This window comes from Triturus cristatus, chromosome 7, assembly GCF_964204655.1.
Source record: "Triturus cristatus chromosome 7, aTriCri1.1, whole genome shotgun sequence".
Taxonomy (NCBI): Eukaryota; Metazoa; Chordata; class Amphibia; order Caudata; family Salamandridae; genus Triturus; species Triturus cristatus.
This window is the reverse complement of record NC_140590.1, coordinates 78663011-78682961: the sequence shown is the minus strand read 5'-3', so window position 1 is coordinate 78682961 and position 19951 is coordinate 78663011. Positions and strand designations below refer to the sequence as shown.

Genomic DNA, 19951 nt, shown 5'->3' with positions numbered 1-19951 from the left:
AACCTGCAAGCAGAGTGGACAGAGGGGCAAATGTACAATCCCCTATCGCCACTAAAAGGTCACTTTTTCCACGTTGTGGTGGCGATAGGGGCCTAGCCTTATTTACAATGCAGCATTAAGCCACTAAACATGGCTTAATGCTGCCTTGTAAATAATCCCCCCTTTCATGCTATGGTTAGCGTGAAAGGGGTGGTCAGTGGGTGTTGAGGTGGGTGGTGCTGCATTTCACCACGACACCCATTGATTTTGACACTGCCCCTATGTACAAGGGTAGCGTACATAGGAGGCAGCACAACAATTAGGAGTCAGGGCAGGCCCAGAGCAATCAGGGGAGCCTAAAGAATTCAAAGGTGACCTTTGGCAGGACTCACAGGTGGGAGCACTGGAGTCGCAAAAGGACCTCGAGCAGCTTACCAAAGAAGCAGGCCCACTGTGCAAGCAATGGGGTGTGGTCAAATATTCTCCTCACATGAGATGCTTGAGGTTGGGGCTACTTGGAGCCTGAAGATCTTGATGTAAGGAAGCCAGTAAGCCTTTGCAATGGCAAGTTGACGCAGTGCACAAGGATTCAGTTCCTGCGGCTCCAGCAAGGAACTGGCCTCAAACTTGGTGAGAGTACAGGGCAGGCCTCAAGGGATGTGGGGAACTACCAACTGTGTTGCTGAGCCTTTCGGAGTCCATGAGAGCCCAGGATCAGCAAACTGGTCAGCTTAGTTGCGGTGCATTCAGATGCATGGAGGTGACTCCTTCACTTCAAGGTAGATTTCGGGTTTCTTGGATGCCCACAGGCCTTGAAAGGTTTTCTGTATGGAACACAGGCATGGACGTTGCAGCAAATGAGAAGGTTGAAAAGATCACGAGCAGCAGGAGTCATACCAGTTGCACCCTTGATGCCCAGAGCGAAGTCCAGAGCGCCCAGATGGTGGAAGTTGAAGTGGTGTCTGAATTAAATTGTGTCCCACGACAAATCTAGGGACCCACACTGAGGTAAGACTTTCAATACCCTAAGGAAAGGGTTGGCACAATTCAGGGTTCCCTCCCAGGGGAGGGGTAGGACAGTGGGGAGGATACTCCTATGTCCTTTGTTCAGTTTCGTACCAGAGCGGGAGCCAATGGCTCACTGAGCTGGTTTGAACTGGACTATGAAATGAGAGCACCAAATGTGCCCTTCAAGCAGACTGATTGGAGCTGGCAAGTGCTCCCACCCAGCCCCAATACACTAAACCCTGCCTTTGTAGTGGTCACACCTCCCTGTGACAGGATACCTATTGTTCTCCCTTCCTCTGCTCACGTTTGGCTAAACAGCAGGAGGGCAGAATCGTGTCTCTGGTGGGCAGCAGCCATGTTGTGCTGTCTGGGTCTAGAAGACTGGTATTAGACGCACTGAGGGCCTAACAGGTGGCCTCTACAGTGCTTGGGATCATTCCTCCCAGACCGCTTACGGTGTGGGAGTTATGATTTCAACCTGTTTGATACCAAACACAACAGAGCCAGTTTCGAGATAGTCATCGCGTAATGATGGGGTGTCGCTCACTATATGTTATATGGCTGTCTCACTTGCAACCCGGGAGAATGGACTCCAACTACTGTAGTGGTGTCCAGCTCATGCACCAAGCAACCTGCCTTCAGGATTGAAAAGGCCTGCTGTAGGGGTGTCTTATAGGTTTTAAGTGCAGTGACTCTAGATATAGGGAAAACTATATATTTTGTATGTGATGCTAGCACCAGCTTACACAGGCTGCAATGGCAGGTCTGTAGAAAGAGTTTGAATGGTCTCCAATAGGTGACATAATACATGCTTCAGCTTATGGGGGGCACTGGGGTATCTATGCCCTAGGTACCTTAGTACCATATACTAGGGACTGATAAGGGTACCCCAGTATCCAATCAGGGATGTACCTAAGTACTTACCATTACAATCTAGGGGAGAAAGCAGAGAGACTGGGGTCCTGTTTAGCAGGATACCAGTCGGACTAGTCAGAAACAGCATTACATCACGCAAAAAGTAGGGGTAACCATAGAAGCAGGTCCTACTTTCCTACACTGATGCTGTCAGGAAGTTGCAAGTCAAAACTTTGCAAGTCAAGAGCTGCTCGTCCGTGAATTTCACTTAGACTGATAGGTAGTACGGATATAATTAGTGGTGTGTCAGAGGATGTTGGTAATCTTCACTACTCAGTGTAGGCGGAATTTTTGCCAAACTTCGCCCTTCAAGTGGATTGTGGAGCAACAAAAACTCAAGGAACTCCGCTGGCAGAGTGGAGTTTACGCCCACCCCCAATACTCAGATCCCAGCCTGAAACTACAAGAAGAAGAGCAACTGCCCTGCTGGAATCCCGGCCTACGCCCCAAAGGATTGCACTCTCAATGACTGCACCTGCTTCACTTTTAAGGATTTAGCAAGGTGCATTCTGGGAGACATACTCCCAACATCCCAAGGACTATCTCAGAGCTTCGAGAACCTTACATTGGTGTTGGTACTTTGAAACCCAAAAGGACCTTCTGTAAGAAGATCCTGAAGTTTGGAGAAGCTTAGTGAATTTTTGTCAAAAAGCTCCATAAGTTAACTGACCAGTCATAGAGAATCAAGTCACCGAAGTGGAACCATGATCCAACCGGGATTTTAGGTTCATCCCACTGAAAACTCTGAAGTTAAAGACTTCCAGGATTTCACTGAGGCCTTGTGCTGAACCAAGCTGCTGTCGTCGACCCCAAACCCAGCCTGACAAGGTACCTCACTCGACGACAAGAAAAGAAGCTCCAGAAACATGACTAAGTCCGAAGGTAAAAATTGGAAGCGGCCTACCACTCAGTGTATCCGACCTGCCCTCAATCGCGGTCAGTCTCAACAGTTGACTTTGTCTCGGTCAGGCGTGACTAGATGTCCCAAGTTGGTGCTTTTCGTTTTTAGTATTTAATATTTTGAAATACATATCTCCAGTTCCCAGCCATTTTGGTGTCATTTTAATCATAATAATGTTTCTAATTGGTATAAATTGGTTTTGGATTTTTATTGTGTATTATGTCTTACCTTTTTAAAGTATTGGTGTTCTTAAATGTTTTACACGCCTGTCTCGTAATTTAAGCCTGCCTGCTTGGAGCCAGCTTTCAAAGGTTGAATAAAGGAATACTTTATTGAGACCTTCACTGGACCTTTTATTGTGATTGTGGTCTTATTACTGGTAGTAAGTACCTACCTACCCCTACTAATAAATCACAGTCCAACATATCCTTACCTCCATTTACCTCTATCGACCCTAAGGTCTAAAATTACCCTTTTCTTCCTTTACCTATACCTTCACCCCCCTTTTTTTAAAATAACATAAAAAATACCTTCATGGTAAATATTGCATGGTAAATGATGTGTGATAAAGGTAAAAAACTATCCTATGTACTTACCTGCATGGTACTTAACTTTGTGGTTATACTGCTTTGTAAGGGCTGGTTACCTTCTAAAAGCAGCTATCTGTTCGAAAACAATGGCTTCTTTTGAGGCAATTAGGGATACTAGTGCACTCCATAAGAAATTAGCCAGCCGGCCTTCCACTGCTATCATTACTCAGTTTAGAACTCCTCAGCAGCTGCAGGGAGCTGCTGGTCATGAACTGAACAGGGTCTTCTGAGGCCAGATATCTTTTAATGTGGAGTAGCAAAGGTTAACCAGGCAAAATGTCATCACTCATACTGCCTGACATCCAAAACACCAATGTCTGTCCACTGGGCTGAGTCAAAGATTAGAAACAAAGGGGCATATTTACAATAACTGGCGCATCCCTGCATATCAGCAGGGATGCGCCAGTTTTTGCGCGCCACAGCTCCGTCACCATGGATGCGCCCCATTTAGAATGCGGCACACCATGTGGCAAAAACTGACAGATGCGTGATGCATCTGTGCCGTAAAAGTGGCGCATTGCTGGAGTTGCATCGCAAGCGCGACACAGCTCCAGCAATGCTTTGGGGGGCCCTATATTGTTAATGGTGCGTCAATCCTTATGCCTGCATCAGGCAGGCTCAGGGTTTTGACGCAGCATGGGCCTAAAAGTGACTGAGTGAAATCTTGTAGATTTCACTCAGCCACTTTTAGGAGGCGTTCCTGCGCCGGAACGGCCCCCCCCCTCCGCAGGAACACGTACATGTGGCGCAGGGCTTTACAACGTGAGGCATCTTCCAGATGCATCACGTTGTAAGTACCCCGCACCATGGCGCTGGTTTTGCGCCGCCGCTGCGTCACAAAAGTGACGCAACGGCGGCGTAAAAGAGGCGCAAGGGGCTTGTAAGTCTGCCCCAAAGTCACTGGGGAGTACCGTTGCCAAGTTGTATGTGTGCTGATCAGGGGACTAAACAACATGTGACTGGCACAGTTTCTGACCAATGACTGAAGGGGGCTGAGCCACAGCCCACATGGTCCGTGACTGGCTCCCCTCCCCTCCCAGCTTTCCACACCACCTTGAAGAATTGTCATAAGCAAATTATCTTTGGAAGGCGGGGGGTCAGGGACCCCCCGGCCGTATTTATTATACAAAACAATAAAAGGATGAATATCAACATTACATCAGTTATGTAAGAATAAGCAAAATTCATGACATTAGATTTACAGTATCGTAGACAAATATCAAAGGCTAACCTTAACAAACGTCTAATACAGCGTGTTTCCTATCCGAATCTAACATCCTGCCTGAATTTTGCATTCTAACATATCTGACCGGACGGCAAGGTCGCTAACCGGTGTCAAGTCCTACTAACCACGCCCTTACCTAGGGGTGCGCATGCGCGACAGGGTACCGCCTACCCCGTCGGCATCGTGAACTCCATTTAACCAACAAGGAGGGCCCTTACACTTTGCGTCATGACGTCATGGTGTATGTGCGGGGTGGCTACCAGCCTAAGGAAGGCGTGACTCCCTCCCCCGCATTTTTAGCAGCTAGCGGATATTCCTGCCCCTGAAGTTCTAGGAGGGACCAGTGGCCCCCCACCTCCGTGGATGGTGACGCCCCCCTTAGGACCTTAAATTGCTGCTCACCGATCATGACCTTACCGCCACAGGCCATCATTGTTTCCCGACGATCTGGCCTCCCCTACAACTCCTGCCTAAAGGTCATCCGTAACTCAGAGAGCCCTTCAACCAAGCTAAGATATTATCACACCATATTCTATTCCCTGCCTCCGTCAAATGGACCCCATCCTGTACGTACAAATCCTCCCCCCAAATAGTCCCATGTGGGATGGTCTGTAAGTGAGTGGTTCGGAAAAGTTTTTCTAACTTGGTATTGATCCTCTTTACCGAGTGATTCAATGCCCTGACAGACTCACCCCCACGCCATTGCAGCCGCGGTATCAGCTGAGACCAGACTACAGGGCAGTCAGGGCACACCCTCCTTACCCAACCCGCTGCTGAAATGATCTCTTCCAGGAGGACCCTCCTACCCAGTCTAGCAAGGTCATTCCCCCCCAGATGAAGAATCACCACCGCCGGTGGGGCTGTATGTTGGGCAACCAACTCTGCAAAGAATCCCCTAATCTGACTGAGGCAGAGACCCCCCCTCCCAAAGAAGGAGATGGACCAACCTTCGCGCTCTAGCTCCCTTCTACCCTTGCCTGCAAAAAATACATTTTTAGCACGATTGACATAAGAATGACCAACAATCCAAACCTTGCTTGACCGCGTCCTGTGTTCCTGACTGTTCACACCACGATGAGTCGCCGATGAATCCTGATGATGACCCGAAGCAAACTCTCCGCCTGCGTCACAGAGCGAAGGAACTGCAAAACCAGAAAAGAACAACCTGATGTCAGTAATACCCTAGGTACTTTACAACATGTGTACCCGCACATACCGTTTGTAGCAATTGGAATTGGGTGACCATCTCCCAATTCTTCTAACACTGTTCACATGTAAACCCCTTGTGATTGCCTCAGTGGCTGCACCTATCCTAAAGGAGTGTGTGCCAAATTCCTTCGGGTCAAGGCCCACCCTGGCAATAGTCAACTCCATGACACTTCTGAACTGATATTTAGTTAACGGGGTGCCGTCCGCGTGTAATAGAAGCAGCCCACCCAACAGTGCACCTCGCTGCGTGATGAAAGTCTCCACGTGGTGTACCGGGCAGCAAGGATTGGCCCTCGCCCTGTGCAGTACCACAGTCTCCCCCCGGGACTCCTGATCAGTTTTCGATCTCTGAATCGTCACCCACAATGTGTCTCCCTGAATTGTTGTGTTCAGGAATGGGATACCCCCCTACCTATCTGCCTTAGAGGCTGCCACCAACTCGCTCAGCCTCAACGCCCCATAAAAGGCTAATGTAAACGCTGCTTTAAACAATTGTATCTCCCAGCCCGAGCTACAGACGTCATGTAATGCAGGCAGTAATGCCGTCATCCTCTCCAAGCCTATTGGTTTCCTAGTGTCAGCCGTGCTGCCCTGTAAGCGGCGCCAACCCCTCAGACCCTTCCGCACCGCAAAGCAACCCTTGTGATGCAAACTACCCAGCTAATCTGTAAAGCTATTTTCCAAAGCCCATCTGGATTCCCAGTCACGCCCCAAGAAAGTGCAATATGAACCAAACGCCCCTTCATATGCTGTCCTTGTCTTGGGAGCTAAGCTAGCCGCCACGAGGTCCTGTAATTTGGGGCACCAATCTGCCAGAGTGCTGACGGGAAGTGAGTCGGTGTAGGCTCTGCTGATGGAAGATGTTACCTGAATACCTTCATTTTTTGGCGAGAGAGTGCATCAGCTGCATTATTAAGGACACCTGGTACATGTTTTGCCCTAAATACAACATTCAATAGCAAGCATCTCAACACAATCTCCTTCAAGAGGCAGAGTATGAACTTACAGCGTGCCACTTGCTGATTGATGCACTCCACCACCGTCATGTTGTCTGACCAGAATATTACTGATTTGTTACGCAGAAGGTCTGGCCAGACCATTAATGCAACCCAAATGGATAAGAGCTCCAGAAAACCAATGTTGGTTGTCAACTCACTGTACACCCATTCGTCCGGCCACCTGTGGGTGACCCACTTGTTTCCAAGAATGGCACCAAACCCAACACTCCCAGCAGCGTCAGTCCATAAACCCAACTCTGCTGAAGTAATGGGGGGGCCGGACCACACAACCCTGCCGTTGAAGTCCTCCAGGAATGCCATCCATATCTGCATGTCCTGGCGTACCTCATGCGACAGTCTAGTGCGGTGGTGTTTTTCTCGCAGGCCCCTCATAGCCTGCGCAATTGAGCGAGAAAAGGGGAGAGCCATTGGTATCACCCTCAACGAGAAATTCAACTGGCCCACTGTTTCCTGAAGCTGTTGTAACTAGACCTTCTCTTTGGCCAGGCACGCGCGTAATGCCGCCTTGAATTTACATACCTTCTCCTTTGGGAGCCTGAAACAACCCTCCACAGAGTCTATTTCAATGCTCAGAAATTCTAAGCAAGTAGCTGGCCCCACTGTCTTCCCCGGCGCCAGTGGGACCCCAAAAGCCCGCATGAGCACGCAAAATTCCTGCAGTGCCCGTGCACACTCCTGAGACCCCGCCGCACCCAGGAAGAGAAAGTCATCCAGGTAGTGCATGACCTGCTGATGCCCGGTTGCCTGCCTCATTACCCATTCCAAGAAGGAACTGAACGTCTCGAAATAGGCACACGAGATCGAACAACCCATGGGCATGCATTTGTCCATGTAATACTTCCCATCAAACTTGAACCCCAAAAGGTGGTGATCCCCCTGATGCACGGGGAGAAGCCGGAATGCAGACTCTATGTCAGACTTGGCCATCAATGCCCCTGGACCCAGGCCCCTAAGCAACACCACCGCGTGGTCAAAAGAGGCATATTTTACACTGCAGACATTCTCATCTATCGCATCATTCAAGGATGCCCCCCTTGGGGCTGAAAGATAATGAATGAGTCTATATTCGCCTTTCTCTTTCTTAGGGACCACACCAAGTGGGGAACAAACAAAGTTGGGCACTGGCACCTCGTCAAAAGGTCCTGCTAACCTACCCAGGCGTAATTCTTTTTCAATTTTTGCAGCCACTACCCCTGGGTTATGCTTTACAGACAGTTGGTTCCTGCACTCAGTCTTGCCTGTGTACCCTCCCGCCGGTATCCTGAAACCCCAAGAAAATCCCTCCTGCAATAATTTAGCCGCTGCGTGATCTGGGTATCTGTTCAGCCAGGGAATCATTGCCACGACATCAATGGGAGTGTGCGATACTAAACCCTCCTCTAGTCTATTCAGGTTTCCTTCTCCCCCTGGAGCCCTGGTTGCCACCCTTCAATCTGCAGGAGGTCTCGGGGTGTGAGGGGTGCCCGCACAAGGAACAGGCATGCTTGAACTTACATGTGCCCGCTGCCCTAGTGCAGGACCGTTTGTTGAAATCCCAACATACGCCCTTTTTCTCCCCCCAACCCTTGCCCTTTCCTGGAACCTCACTTCCCTACGCATGCCGAAAGGGCTGTTGCGGCTTGGCCGGGTATATTTTCTGTGAAGTGGTTGCCCCCCTTCGCAGCTACCCCCTCAGATATCTGATTGTACCATGACAAGGAATCCACCACATCCCACGCTAGAGAAGGATTAAATTCCTTAGCCTTCCTGAATGAAATGTCATACTCTTTCCACCCATTCCCCACTTGTGTCTCGCTCCACATGGCAATCCTGCTCTGGTAGCAGGCCATTTCAGCTTGTAAATTGGGCGACCTTTCAGCTGTAATGGCACTAAACACGGAAAAGGCCCTCATCCAGTTAACAAATGTCTCCTCAACACTGAACTTAACCAACTCTGTTCTCCATTCACTGGGCAACATCCATTCCTTTTGTGACTTGGCGTATTCAAGTTCCCTATTATCGAGCAGCAAGGAGAAAATGTTGACATATTTGCCCGCCCAGGTCATCTCTTTCACAGCCTGAGACACATGTTGCCCCAAATTCTCCTTCCTTGAGGGTATAGCACCATCTTTAAGTAATGGCAAAGCCACCTCCTTACCATTGTCAATACCTTGCGACGTCGCCCCATCCTTCTTCGCCGTTTGCCTACTGGTAGAACCTGTTGGGGGAGTAAGTGGTGCCAATGGTGCCCCTTCCCCCGCCCTGGCCAACTTAATCATCTCAACCAGTTTCAATGCTTCTGCTGAATGATCCTGAGAGGATGGCAATACCCCCCCCCCAACTGCAACCAGGGCAAAACAGCGGCTATCTGGGATGCCAATTCCACCGGGACAACATTGTTCGGGGGGGTTGGAACCCCAACGGGGGCAATGCTCACAGGGGTGGCAGGGGGAATGACCACGACAGGGGCGACCGGCAAAGCTGGAATAACCGGGGCTGGCCCCGCCGGTGCTAACGGCATCCTTAGGCACTCCCCCTGGCAAACCCTCCCCGTCAGCTGTATGTTTGGGCGTTGCGCGCGCAGTTTTCTTAGACTTGCCCCTCTTAGGGGGGGTGACAAACTCCCCTCTAGGCTGTGGTGGGTTGACTATCCTTTTTGGCCTGCCTTGTGGACCCGGCGGCCCGTCCAGCCTCTGATTAATCTCTGCCACATTCCTACCCAACTCATCCACCTTACCCAACCGCCTATCAATCGCCGTCATCCTGCGCATCATAGCCTGCATCATTTGCTCCATGCGGGAACTCCTAATTACTCGTGCCCCCGGCATATTTCCACAATCGTAATGCAAACTAGTCCTAGCCAAACACCGGCGATTGTACCTTTTTCAGATGTAGGATGTGAAGATGGCTGTAAGCACCATGCAACTGTGACCGCAAAACACACCAAGCTAGTCTTAGCGTGTGGGCGAGCGCCAACCCCTTGTAGGAAGGTCTCAAGCCCCGCGGCCCTCCAGAAGCAATGAAATGCAGGCCCGCCTCACTCCCCTTACCACCGAAGACCCGTGTGTCCTCAGCCCGTTGCTGTGCTGTGCTCTGCCGTGATCTGTTGTCCGCCACCGAAAAGCAGCACCAGAGTCAAGCTTCCTACGAAAAAACAAATATTACTAGCCTGGACAAACACTTTGCACAATCAATCCCTGTAGCTGGAATAAACTCGTAGCAATCAAAAAAACCCTTATCAAGACCCACAATTCACAGCAATGTAATTAATTACTTCAAAACTGGGTTAACTGTTCAACACCAGCAGCCCTGCAAATGGACCTTCCTGGGAAAATTAAGTGAGCAGTGGTCGGGAGAAAACACCTAAAAACCACTTCAAACTAATTAGAAATCAAGCATTTACTATTTAGTCTCCCCTCCAGTGGCTGCCCTGCTGTATCCTGCTTCGCAACCTGCACAAACCAAGCAGACACCAGTTCAATTAATATCCGTTAAAATCATTTGCCTGCAGCCTATCTTGCCGCTCGACCAGCCCCAGCTCCCACACCTTACCGGTCGGTGGAAACACTCGACGCGCTCCCCAGTCCTGAATGGCACCTGAAGCGCTCCGTGGAGATTATCGGGCTCGATCTCCAACCGGTTTACGGAACCTCTCTGCTCCCTCCGTTCACTCCCCTTTGATAACGCGTGTTCCCCGTGTGTCCTCCTCCGTCAATGCCGCAAAGCTGCCGATCCCCTCCGTGGAAATTATCAGTCGACCCTCGATCTGGGTGCAGCTGCGCACCAGCGAGTAACTCCTTGCATCAGCTGGTAACCTGTTGCAGCTCCGATCCGCTTGCCTGGAGAGGACAAAGAGGGAAATAATTAGTACGCCCCGAGCGTGGGGCACACGGAAGACGTGGGGAGCGAGCCAGGAGCTCCCCGCGCCTTATATTGGGGGCTGCACGTCGGCCGAGGGGGCCCGCACCCCAGTCGTCCCGCCCCCCTGCCCCGGAAGCTGAAAGGCTACTTCCGGGTCACGGGGGAGGCATCAACCTATCCGTGTTGAGGGCGTGCCGCGCGCGTCATCGCCCCGCGACACACCCCCAACACCGAAAGGCCGGGGGAGGGGGGGCGCCGCACCGCCATGTGGGCGTGAGGGCCGAGTGGCCCCCACTTTACATTTTCTGTGAGTAAGACTACAAATCATTATGCATTATTTTTGAGAAAACGTTAGGCGGAAAAGGCAGCTGAAACTGTCTCTAAGCCAGGCCTAAACGTGAGATGTGTATCCAAAATGAGATAAGCATTGAGAAGTGCAACTTTATGTCATCTCACAATGTATACAGAGCCTCGGCGCTCTGCTGAGTCACAGTGCCAAGTCATTATGAATCTTGGCAAAAAATATTTGATAATAAACATGTATTGTAATTACTCAAAATGTTCGGTGCGGTCAAAATAGGCTTGACTGGACACCGTTTCAATGTGAGTTTGTGCATTTAAATGTAATTTCGGATCATGAAAAATCAATCCTGTAAAGCGCTCCGATACCTTCACGGGTGTGGTAGGCGCTCTATAAAACTCAAATAAATAAATAAATACAAAGTGTGATTCTTTGCTCTGCATCTCCTTTCACACACAATCATTTAGGAGGGTTTCTGGAAATGTGCAAGGCACCTGCAACTCTGGAAAATCTGACTGTAGGTCACATTTAAGATTAACCTCATTGAATGTTTGAGCTTGGAAAGGGGATGTGTCATGGAGACACAATGTTCATCTCATGTTGCAGTCACTAGGGCCCAGCGTTGCCACGGATTGCAATGTTGTGCTGCTCGTGAGGGGCTTTTTAATGGTAAGTCAATCAATGCAAGGTCTCCCAGCGCCTGTCAACACCCAGACAACAGGTTAGTAAGTAACCCCCTTTGTATTTTAAGCGGAAAGAGAAAGCCAACAGTTCCAGGTTTATTGGGGCTGCACTGTGGAAAAACATGACGTACAAATAAATACACATATAAATGTGCAGGTTTACAAGTTTTTGGGAAATATGAACACATAAATGGACCATGATCACATTTTTCTTATCTTCCTGTCACTACGGCCCTCGTTGTGACTTGCATCCCTGGGCGTTGCAAGATTTGCTCTTGATGTGTTGGGGTGAGAGGGTCCACCGAGAAATGACAAGTGTTCATTCACATGTTGCGCTGTCGCTCAGAGTTTTTGGATGTTTTCAGGAGCCACGATCTTTGGATGAAAGTCAACTGGTCCGTTATCTTTCTATGTATTGAGTTGATGAATCTGTACATGTGTCCAAGACATCATCCCTAACACTAAGCATTGCTCCATGCACCACATCACTTTTAAATGCCAGGACCAACACAGTCTGAGATCATTTTTGCTCATATATAATGCTGTAGGTGCTCTAGTGGTGTGGGTTACAGTCTGTGTCTGAATCTGTTCTTCTGTCGGTTTTAGTTCCTCCAATGAATTTGACCCGCAATGGATACCGGTGCCCCGACTGCTTCCTGGAAGGCTCCACCGAGGAATGTAAAACTGATAAAGTAATCGAATGTGTGGGAGAGGAGACGGTGTGCTTGAAGTTTTCTGGGCAAGCCAACCGGCCACGTAAGTGCATGGCGAATATGTGCATGCTGCTGTCAGAAAAGATGGGTCGAGGCTGCTTGGTGCTGGAGGGTTCGATCCCAGCCATGGGAATGACACTTCAAATGCTCTGAGCCAGACAGCATCATGGTCTTAGCGGTGTCCATTTCAGGTCCGGTCTGGACCCCACAGGTCTATTAGTTTTTTTCGAAGGCTGGAAGCACTGAGGTGTCTTGTCCTTGTAGACTGCAGAGTCTCAGTGACTTTAAGATTCTCGGGGAGGTACCCCCCCCCCCCCCCCCCCCCCCGGAGCCCCGCTTCATAGGGTAAAGGTCGCTAGCTATGCTCGCTCACCACATTGCACTGCCTGTCACTTTTACGCCCCACCTCTTCCAAATGTCACCAGCCACCACTGCTTGGACTAGAGTTGGGTTGTCATGCCATGTCCGTTGTGGAGGTGTGCTAAACCTGAGACATGGCAAACAGTGGACTGTCCTTCATCATAGTGTGATGACAGCATTGTTAGTGAAATCTCCATGAGTGGCTCTCTCTTCAGATGTACAACTTCCTCCACGAACCTTGAAGTTTGTACGCACCGAGGTTTATATAGGACCCACCTCCACAGGGAGCGCCAGAGCACTGCGATTTAGTGCTGGACCAGGGTGGACTGGAGGCAGTTCAAGATCTTGCATAATAAGTGTTGTTTTACTTCGCTGCTTTACAGATTTCGTAATGCAGCACTCATAGAAAGAGGAAGGAACAAGGAGAAATAGTGATTATTCTCCTCGTTATGCCTCCCCTGGAAAGGTGTAAGGGGCATATTATCAAGAAACAGCGGCGATAATGGGCTTGATAATATGCCGCAGAGAATTCCAATAGAAGCCCATGTTCTTGTGTCAACATGGGCTTCTATAGGAATTCTGTGCGGCATATTATCAAGCCCATTATCGCCGCATTACCGGCAGTTTTATGCCGCTAAAGCAGCGATAATTTTAACGCCGTGCTTGATAATATGCCCCCATGTTTTTGGCGCATCCCCAGGTTCACAAGTTCTTGTAAATCTGGGGATACGTCAAAATTCATGGGAGTTGCATGGGAACATCCATGCAACACCTATGGAACGCCAACCCAAGGCAGATTAATGCAATGGAGCGATTTGTGCTGCATTGCATTACTCTAGATTTTTAGATCTTAGAGGTTTGCATCAGCATATACCACTTTACGTAGTGCAGACGTGACACATCCCTCTCATAAATGAGGCCTTTAGGGTCTCATTTATGAGAAAGTCATCCAGTACGGCGCAGCAAGTCATCTTGCTGCGCTGCACTGCCCGACTGGGAAAGGGCAGTAATGTGCCATATTTCCGTCAATATACTGCATTTCTGTCCTTCCCCTTGCACCCTGTTGGCAGCCTAGCACAGGCACATGTGGTGCAAGAAGGATTGTTTATATTAAGGAAGTGGCACCTTCCTGTACAAAGCCAATCCTGGGAGCCATATTTCTCTTTCTATGTGTGCTACAGAATGCAGAAGAAGAAACTAGGAGAAATAGAGCTATTTCTCCTATTATGCTTCTTCTGGGAAGGTGTACATTTTGAGAGCATCCCCAGGTTTATAAGTTTTTGTAAATTTGTACATGCGTCACAATCCATGGGAGGTGTGTGGGACCACCCACGCCACACCCATGGAACACCTGCCCATGGCAGGTTAACATAACGCAGTGATCTGCGCTGCAATCCATTACTCCAGACTTCTGAAGCCACTCAGAGCTCTGCAAAGTGGCTTTGTATGGCTTCACCAATCTGACTTAGAGGTTTGCTTCACATGTACCATGTGGCATGGGGCACTAGGCTGTTGAAGTCAGTTTAACTTTTGTGTTCACCTCAACAAGTTAGTGTCATTATTTCCATCCCAAATAATAATACACTTTAACACATTACAGTATTTCTTCTTGCCAAGCTCTAATTCAGGCCCATGTTTGTTAATGTGAATATTTGTTGGTTGAAATTCTAGCAGTGGCCCTCTGACGGTAACTTTATAATCTTCTTGGTTTAAATCTCTCAATATTGCACTTTCACCCAAATATTGATATGGTGGTTTTCATGAAATGAGCCATTCCAGAATTACATTACAGAAGCTGTGAGTTACACACTGATAAAAAGTTATAACAGTGCTGTATTAAACCCAGCTGTGAATAGTTTTCTTTCTTTTCTTGTTTTCAGAAATGGAGGAGAAGTCCTATTCCTTTCATGGATGTGCCACACCCAATGCTTGTGCTGTCATGACTGCCATGCCAGGAACAAAAATAGACAAACCTGAATCTCAGTATAAGTGTGAACCAGCTTCTAAAGATTAATATGCAAACCCACCCCAGGGCTGAGAAAATGATTAGATAGTCACCAGCAGTAGTGCTATTGCCAATAGGAAACATGCAAGCTGAACTGCATCTTTGATTACAGAAATTACATTTTACTAAATGGACTAGAAGTTACACAACTCTTGTTTGGGAGGTCTGCACAGCTTCCATTCTGCTTTATGCCTGTGTGCAGAGTAAGTGGCAGGCACACACACCAAGTGGAAGGCAGCTCTAACACCCGCCTTTCCCCATCTCTCGGCCTGCACTGTTCCCGAGTCACAATTAGTACCCGTTCACAGCAGGTGATACATATGAGCATTACCTCTCAAGGAATTTGGCATTCAGTTATGAAATCTACACGGTTAATCTGAGATTGCACTACTATCCACCCATTCTATGAGATTTAACTAGTAAAGGTGGATAAATGTGCGACAATACCATGCAGAAACTGACATTCCAGCCACCAGGTGTGTCATCAGGTGCCATGTAACTGGTAGCTGGTACAGTTACGTCACCAGACCTGGTGAAGGGAGACAAACATAAATGTCTTGACTCCTATAGATTATCTGTAAATTACCACCTAACTGTCTCGAGTCCCAGATGGTCTGTAAAACTACTACTTCCAGGGTGGACTTCGTTTATCCACCCTGGAGGTAGTGTCTTACAGATAATCTGGTTACGTGTGGACACTGTCTCTTGGCTTCACCCAGAGCGGGCATATTATTGCATCTTTACATCCCTGCAGTGTTTTGGCTCATTTACCAAAATAGTACCCAGTATCATCGTACCTCTTATCAAACAGGCTCGATGAACTGTAGAGATACATCACATCCGCCAGCATCAAGGGCTTAGCCCTGGTCTTGCATACCTCCATTGAGCTGGGTAATTCTCCCCCATTTGCCATATGATATCTTTGGTAGATCCTATGATAGTTGTTTTTGGCCCTTTGATATCTTCAGTGTGTACTCTCGCTATACATTGTTCGATCACTTTCATTCACTGGATAAATCACATTTTGACGGAATTAAGTTTTGGGTCACCAATTTAATATGGAGTCACTGGTCTATCAGATAAAAGAATGATTAAAGCAGTTGAGTTTTTGAGTTGGAAGCTAAAGCTAGTTTGATAAAGTGGCATGAAGGAAGACGTCCTCCATTATAGTCTTGGAAAGAAAGGTTTTGTTGAGTCAGCCAGAGACACTTCATGGGTGCTGGTGGGTAGTGGAAGATGATTATCTTTGAGACAGACAGTTCTTGCATCCTATCACTGTTTTGATGTAAGCAGAGTCCTGGGAGTATGTATGTATGTATGTATTGTACCTGCCACTCCCACCAGAAAATCATCATCTCCTGCAACCCACCCAGGTGAAGACTGCAACCCATGGGATCAAAGGATTTCACGCATTTTGGTTCCTCTCAACATCCACAAGTACTGGGGCACAGTTAGTCCCATATCACACAAGTCTGTACATAAAGTTGGAGAATGTCATCTAATCTACAATTTACAAAGATTGTTCCAGCCTAAAGGCAATGCCAACCTCTGAGATGTTGCTATAAAGGAATACCATGTAGTGGTTCTGTGACTGAAATAAGATGTTCCGTTCTCTTCTTCCACATCCTCCATAGCTCAGATGGCCTAGTGCAGTTCATGGCTTGAAATATACATCCCACCCCTAATTTCCATGTTGAATTACTCAGGCATGTTGAGTGCAACCTGAATCGTGAGCATTATAATCGGTGCTCCACATCCAACCAGTCATGCTTGAATGCTTTGCTATGTAGGGCAATGAAAGCCTCATTACATTGCCTATGCCAGAGCTATATAGATGAATAAAGCCCACTGTGAATGAAGTATTTGTCTCGTGTGTTGGTTTATGGAGTTAGCAAACAAACACTGATGTATAACTCTGGGGTCCGCACTGACTCTTCAGAGAAAGCAATTACCAAGGGCCTGAGTGAGCTCTTCATACCATAAGAAAGCCAGCTCCTAAACACAGATCAAAAACATTTAAAACAAAGTAACATTCATTGCTTTCAATGAAACCACCAATATATCAATCCATTACAGGCAACTCATTTATTGATGGCTAAAGTCTCACAATACGACTGGGTATTCACTTCATTTTTGATTTTGTTTATCATGTGTAATAGTATATATAGTTTATTAATCCAGGAACATCCTGACTAACACCAAACAGGACTACTGGAATTCCCTTGACTTTCTCCCGAATGTAACAAACTGCAGAGTCATCACTGAAGAGGCATTAGTGCAGGAGTGTTCTAATCAGTCAACTGTTTTCTATCTGTGCAACAAACAAATGTGCAACACCTTTCTGCACTTTATCTTTCTCAAACGTATTTCCCTGTACTTGCAGGTCTCCTTTAAACATTGCAAAAAGAACAATTGATGGATAGAATGCTGAAAAATGTCATACATGTATCCCAGTACAGAGATCTGGGCCTAAATCCATCGTTTATTTGCTCCCCATGCCATTCCAGTTTAGACCCAACCATATGCAAATCAGTCTTGACCCTGTTCCCCATGGGAACTGTGCAGCCTGAACTGCCAGGCCAGGTCCTACCTGTACTGGAAACAAGCATCCTAGGACCAATTTCGGGGTTACACCCCTCATCAGCCAGGCTAGCTTGACTCCAGTGGTACGGAGAGCACAGGACCCATGTCTGGGCGTATCCGTCCCACTCAGGGTGACAAATGCAAAAAGAAAAATTGATGGACAGAATGCTGACCAATGTCATACATTCATCCCAGTACAGAGATCTGTACCTAAATCCATTATTTTTTTGCTCCCCATGCCCTTCCAGTTTAGATCCAGCCATATGCAAATGAGTCTTGACCCTGTTCCCCAGGGGAACAGTACAGCCCGAACTGCCAAGTCAGGTCATCCCTGGACTGGAAACAAGCATCCTAGGACCGGTTTCAGGGTTTCACCCCTCATCAGCCAGTCTATCTTGACTCCAGTGACATCGAGAGCACGGTACCCACGTCTGGGCATACCCGTCCCACTCGGAGTAACAAATGCAAAAAGAACAATTGATGGACAGAATGCTGACCAATGTCATACATTCACCCCAGTACAGAGACCTGGGCCTAAATCTATCATTTATTTTTTCATCATGCCATTCCAATTTAGACCCAGCCATATGCTGATGAGGGGTGTTACCCCGAAACCGGCACCAGGATGCTTGTTTCTGGTCCAGAGAGGACCTGGCCTGGCAGTTTGGGCTGGACTGCTCCCATGAGGCACAGGGTCAAGACTGATTTGCATATGGCCCGGTCCAAATTGAGGTGGCAAGTAGAGCTAAAGAATGATAATGGATTCAAACCAGATCTGTGACAGGGGGCGAATGTCTGAAAAGTTTCAGCACTCCCTCCATCATCTCCTTGTGTTTGCTTTGCTCACCCTAAGTTGGAAGGGAATGGCCAGATGTGGGTCCCTTGCTCACTTTGCCACTGGATTCAGCAAGCCTGGCTGATGAGGGGTGAACCTGAAATCCAGTCCCAGGATGCCTCTTTCCGGTCTAGGGAGGAACTGGCCTGGCAGATCAGGCTGGACTGTTCCCAGGAGGGACAGAGTCAAGACTGATTTGTATATTACTTGGTCCAAACTGGGGTGGCGAAGTGAGCTAAAGAACGATTATGGATTCAACCCATATCTGCGTCTGGAGGTGAGTGTCTGAAAGGTATCAGCACTCCGTCCATCATCTCCTTGTGTTTACTTTAAACATTATCAGCAGCAATCATTATGGAAAGTGAAAACAGACTCAGCATTGTTACATCAGGTCATACACATAGAAACGGCCCTGGAAGATTGTCCTTTTTTGTTAACCACTTCACAATCTGAAGAACTTTACAGAAAATATAATGAATTATTCAAGCATTTAAAAGTTTCATACTGTTTTCTAATAATCATGCCCTACTGGGCAGTCCAGACATACAAATAGTACCGAGGGCCATCATATTAATAAAGCAATGCACAAAGATCCTCTGACATTCATTGTGTGGTTTCAGTCAATTACTGATTCCTAATACATCATGCCCAAGTGGAGTGGGCCATTTTGACGCATTTTCATCACCTCCTTATGAATTATGTTATATCTTCAATCATTGAAAGGTTGTGTGCAACGGAATTATTACAGAATATTGTGCAGCATCTAGTGTTCAAGATATAACTAATTCAAAATTAGTTGTATCCTCATTGTCAACTCTTTCTAGATCTTTTGTGTGTTCAAATGTTTTATCTTTTCTCTGCACAAACACCTTTGAATAAACAAATCCAATACAATTATTTGCAAGGAAAGCTAAAACCTATAAATGTTTCCCAAGGACAATTTCATATTCAGCAGCAAATATAGTTTTTTATGGGAAAAACATTCTCATACTTTAATTATACTTACATCCCTCAGTCTTCCAAATGTGATGCCAGTTCTTCACTCATGTTTAATCAGTAGGGCTCTACTGTATCTTACTCTATTTTGTATAGTCTAATCTATGCAAATCTTGATTTCTGTTTCATCCTCTTACATTAGTTATTATACGGTCACTGACATCATATTTCAGGCACTTACTGTCCCCATTGTGTATTTCATTGAAATGGTGAGCGACTGGTTTCTTTTTTTTAATTTATTTTTTTTAAACTTTTTATTGAAATCAGGACAAAAGGTCATATCGACAAAACATTTGAGATTACATAACAGATTATACATTGACGTATCAGATAAATCATGCAGGGGTATAAAAATCAAAATTAGAAATAAATCAGAAATATAATACTTGTTCAGGAGCAGGTACAGATCACAATAAAAATACAAGTTAATCCAAGTTAGAGAGTAAGAGAAAAAGAAAAAAAAATGGGGGGGGGGGGGGTAAAGAGAGGAATCGTTTCCCTTTCTTTCTTCAGCTTCACTCCTTCCCTCAACTCCCACCTCTCCCAACAGTCGCTTCCTCATTCTTCCCCTCTATCCTTCTTCCAGCTCCTTCATATAAATGAGGACCCCCAGATTCTATATATCTTCTGTAAAGATTTAACACTTCTAATCTTAGCGAGAGAGGATTCCATAATGTAGATTTCTTTAACAAGAATCCACCACTCCATCACGTGTGGTGGATTTCTTGAGATCCAAGTTCGGGCTATAATCAATCTGGCGCATCCAATTAGAATATTAATAAGGTCTGT

At 47.2% G+C, this 19951-nt stretch overlaps 1 protein-coding gene across 1 annotated transcript in view; it reads left to right on the top strand.

Annotated features, from left to right (window-relative positions):
* LOC146808863 (phospholipase A2 inhibitor and Ly6/PLAUR domain-containing protein-like) overlaps positions 1–16607 on the top strand; it is a 48098-nt gene extending 31491 nt beyond the window's left edge. Inside the window, exons 4-5 of the mRNA XM_085615677.1 lie at positions 12277–12426; positions 14624–16607. Of these exons, the coding sequence (XP_085471803.1) occupies positions 12277–12426; positions 14624–14757 (284 nt within the window). The 3' untranslated portion in view covers positions 14758–16607. The remainder of the gene's footprint in view (positions 1–12276; positions 12427–14623) is intronic.
* The last annotated feature ends 3344 nt before the right edge of the window (positions 16608–19951 follow it).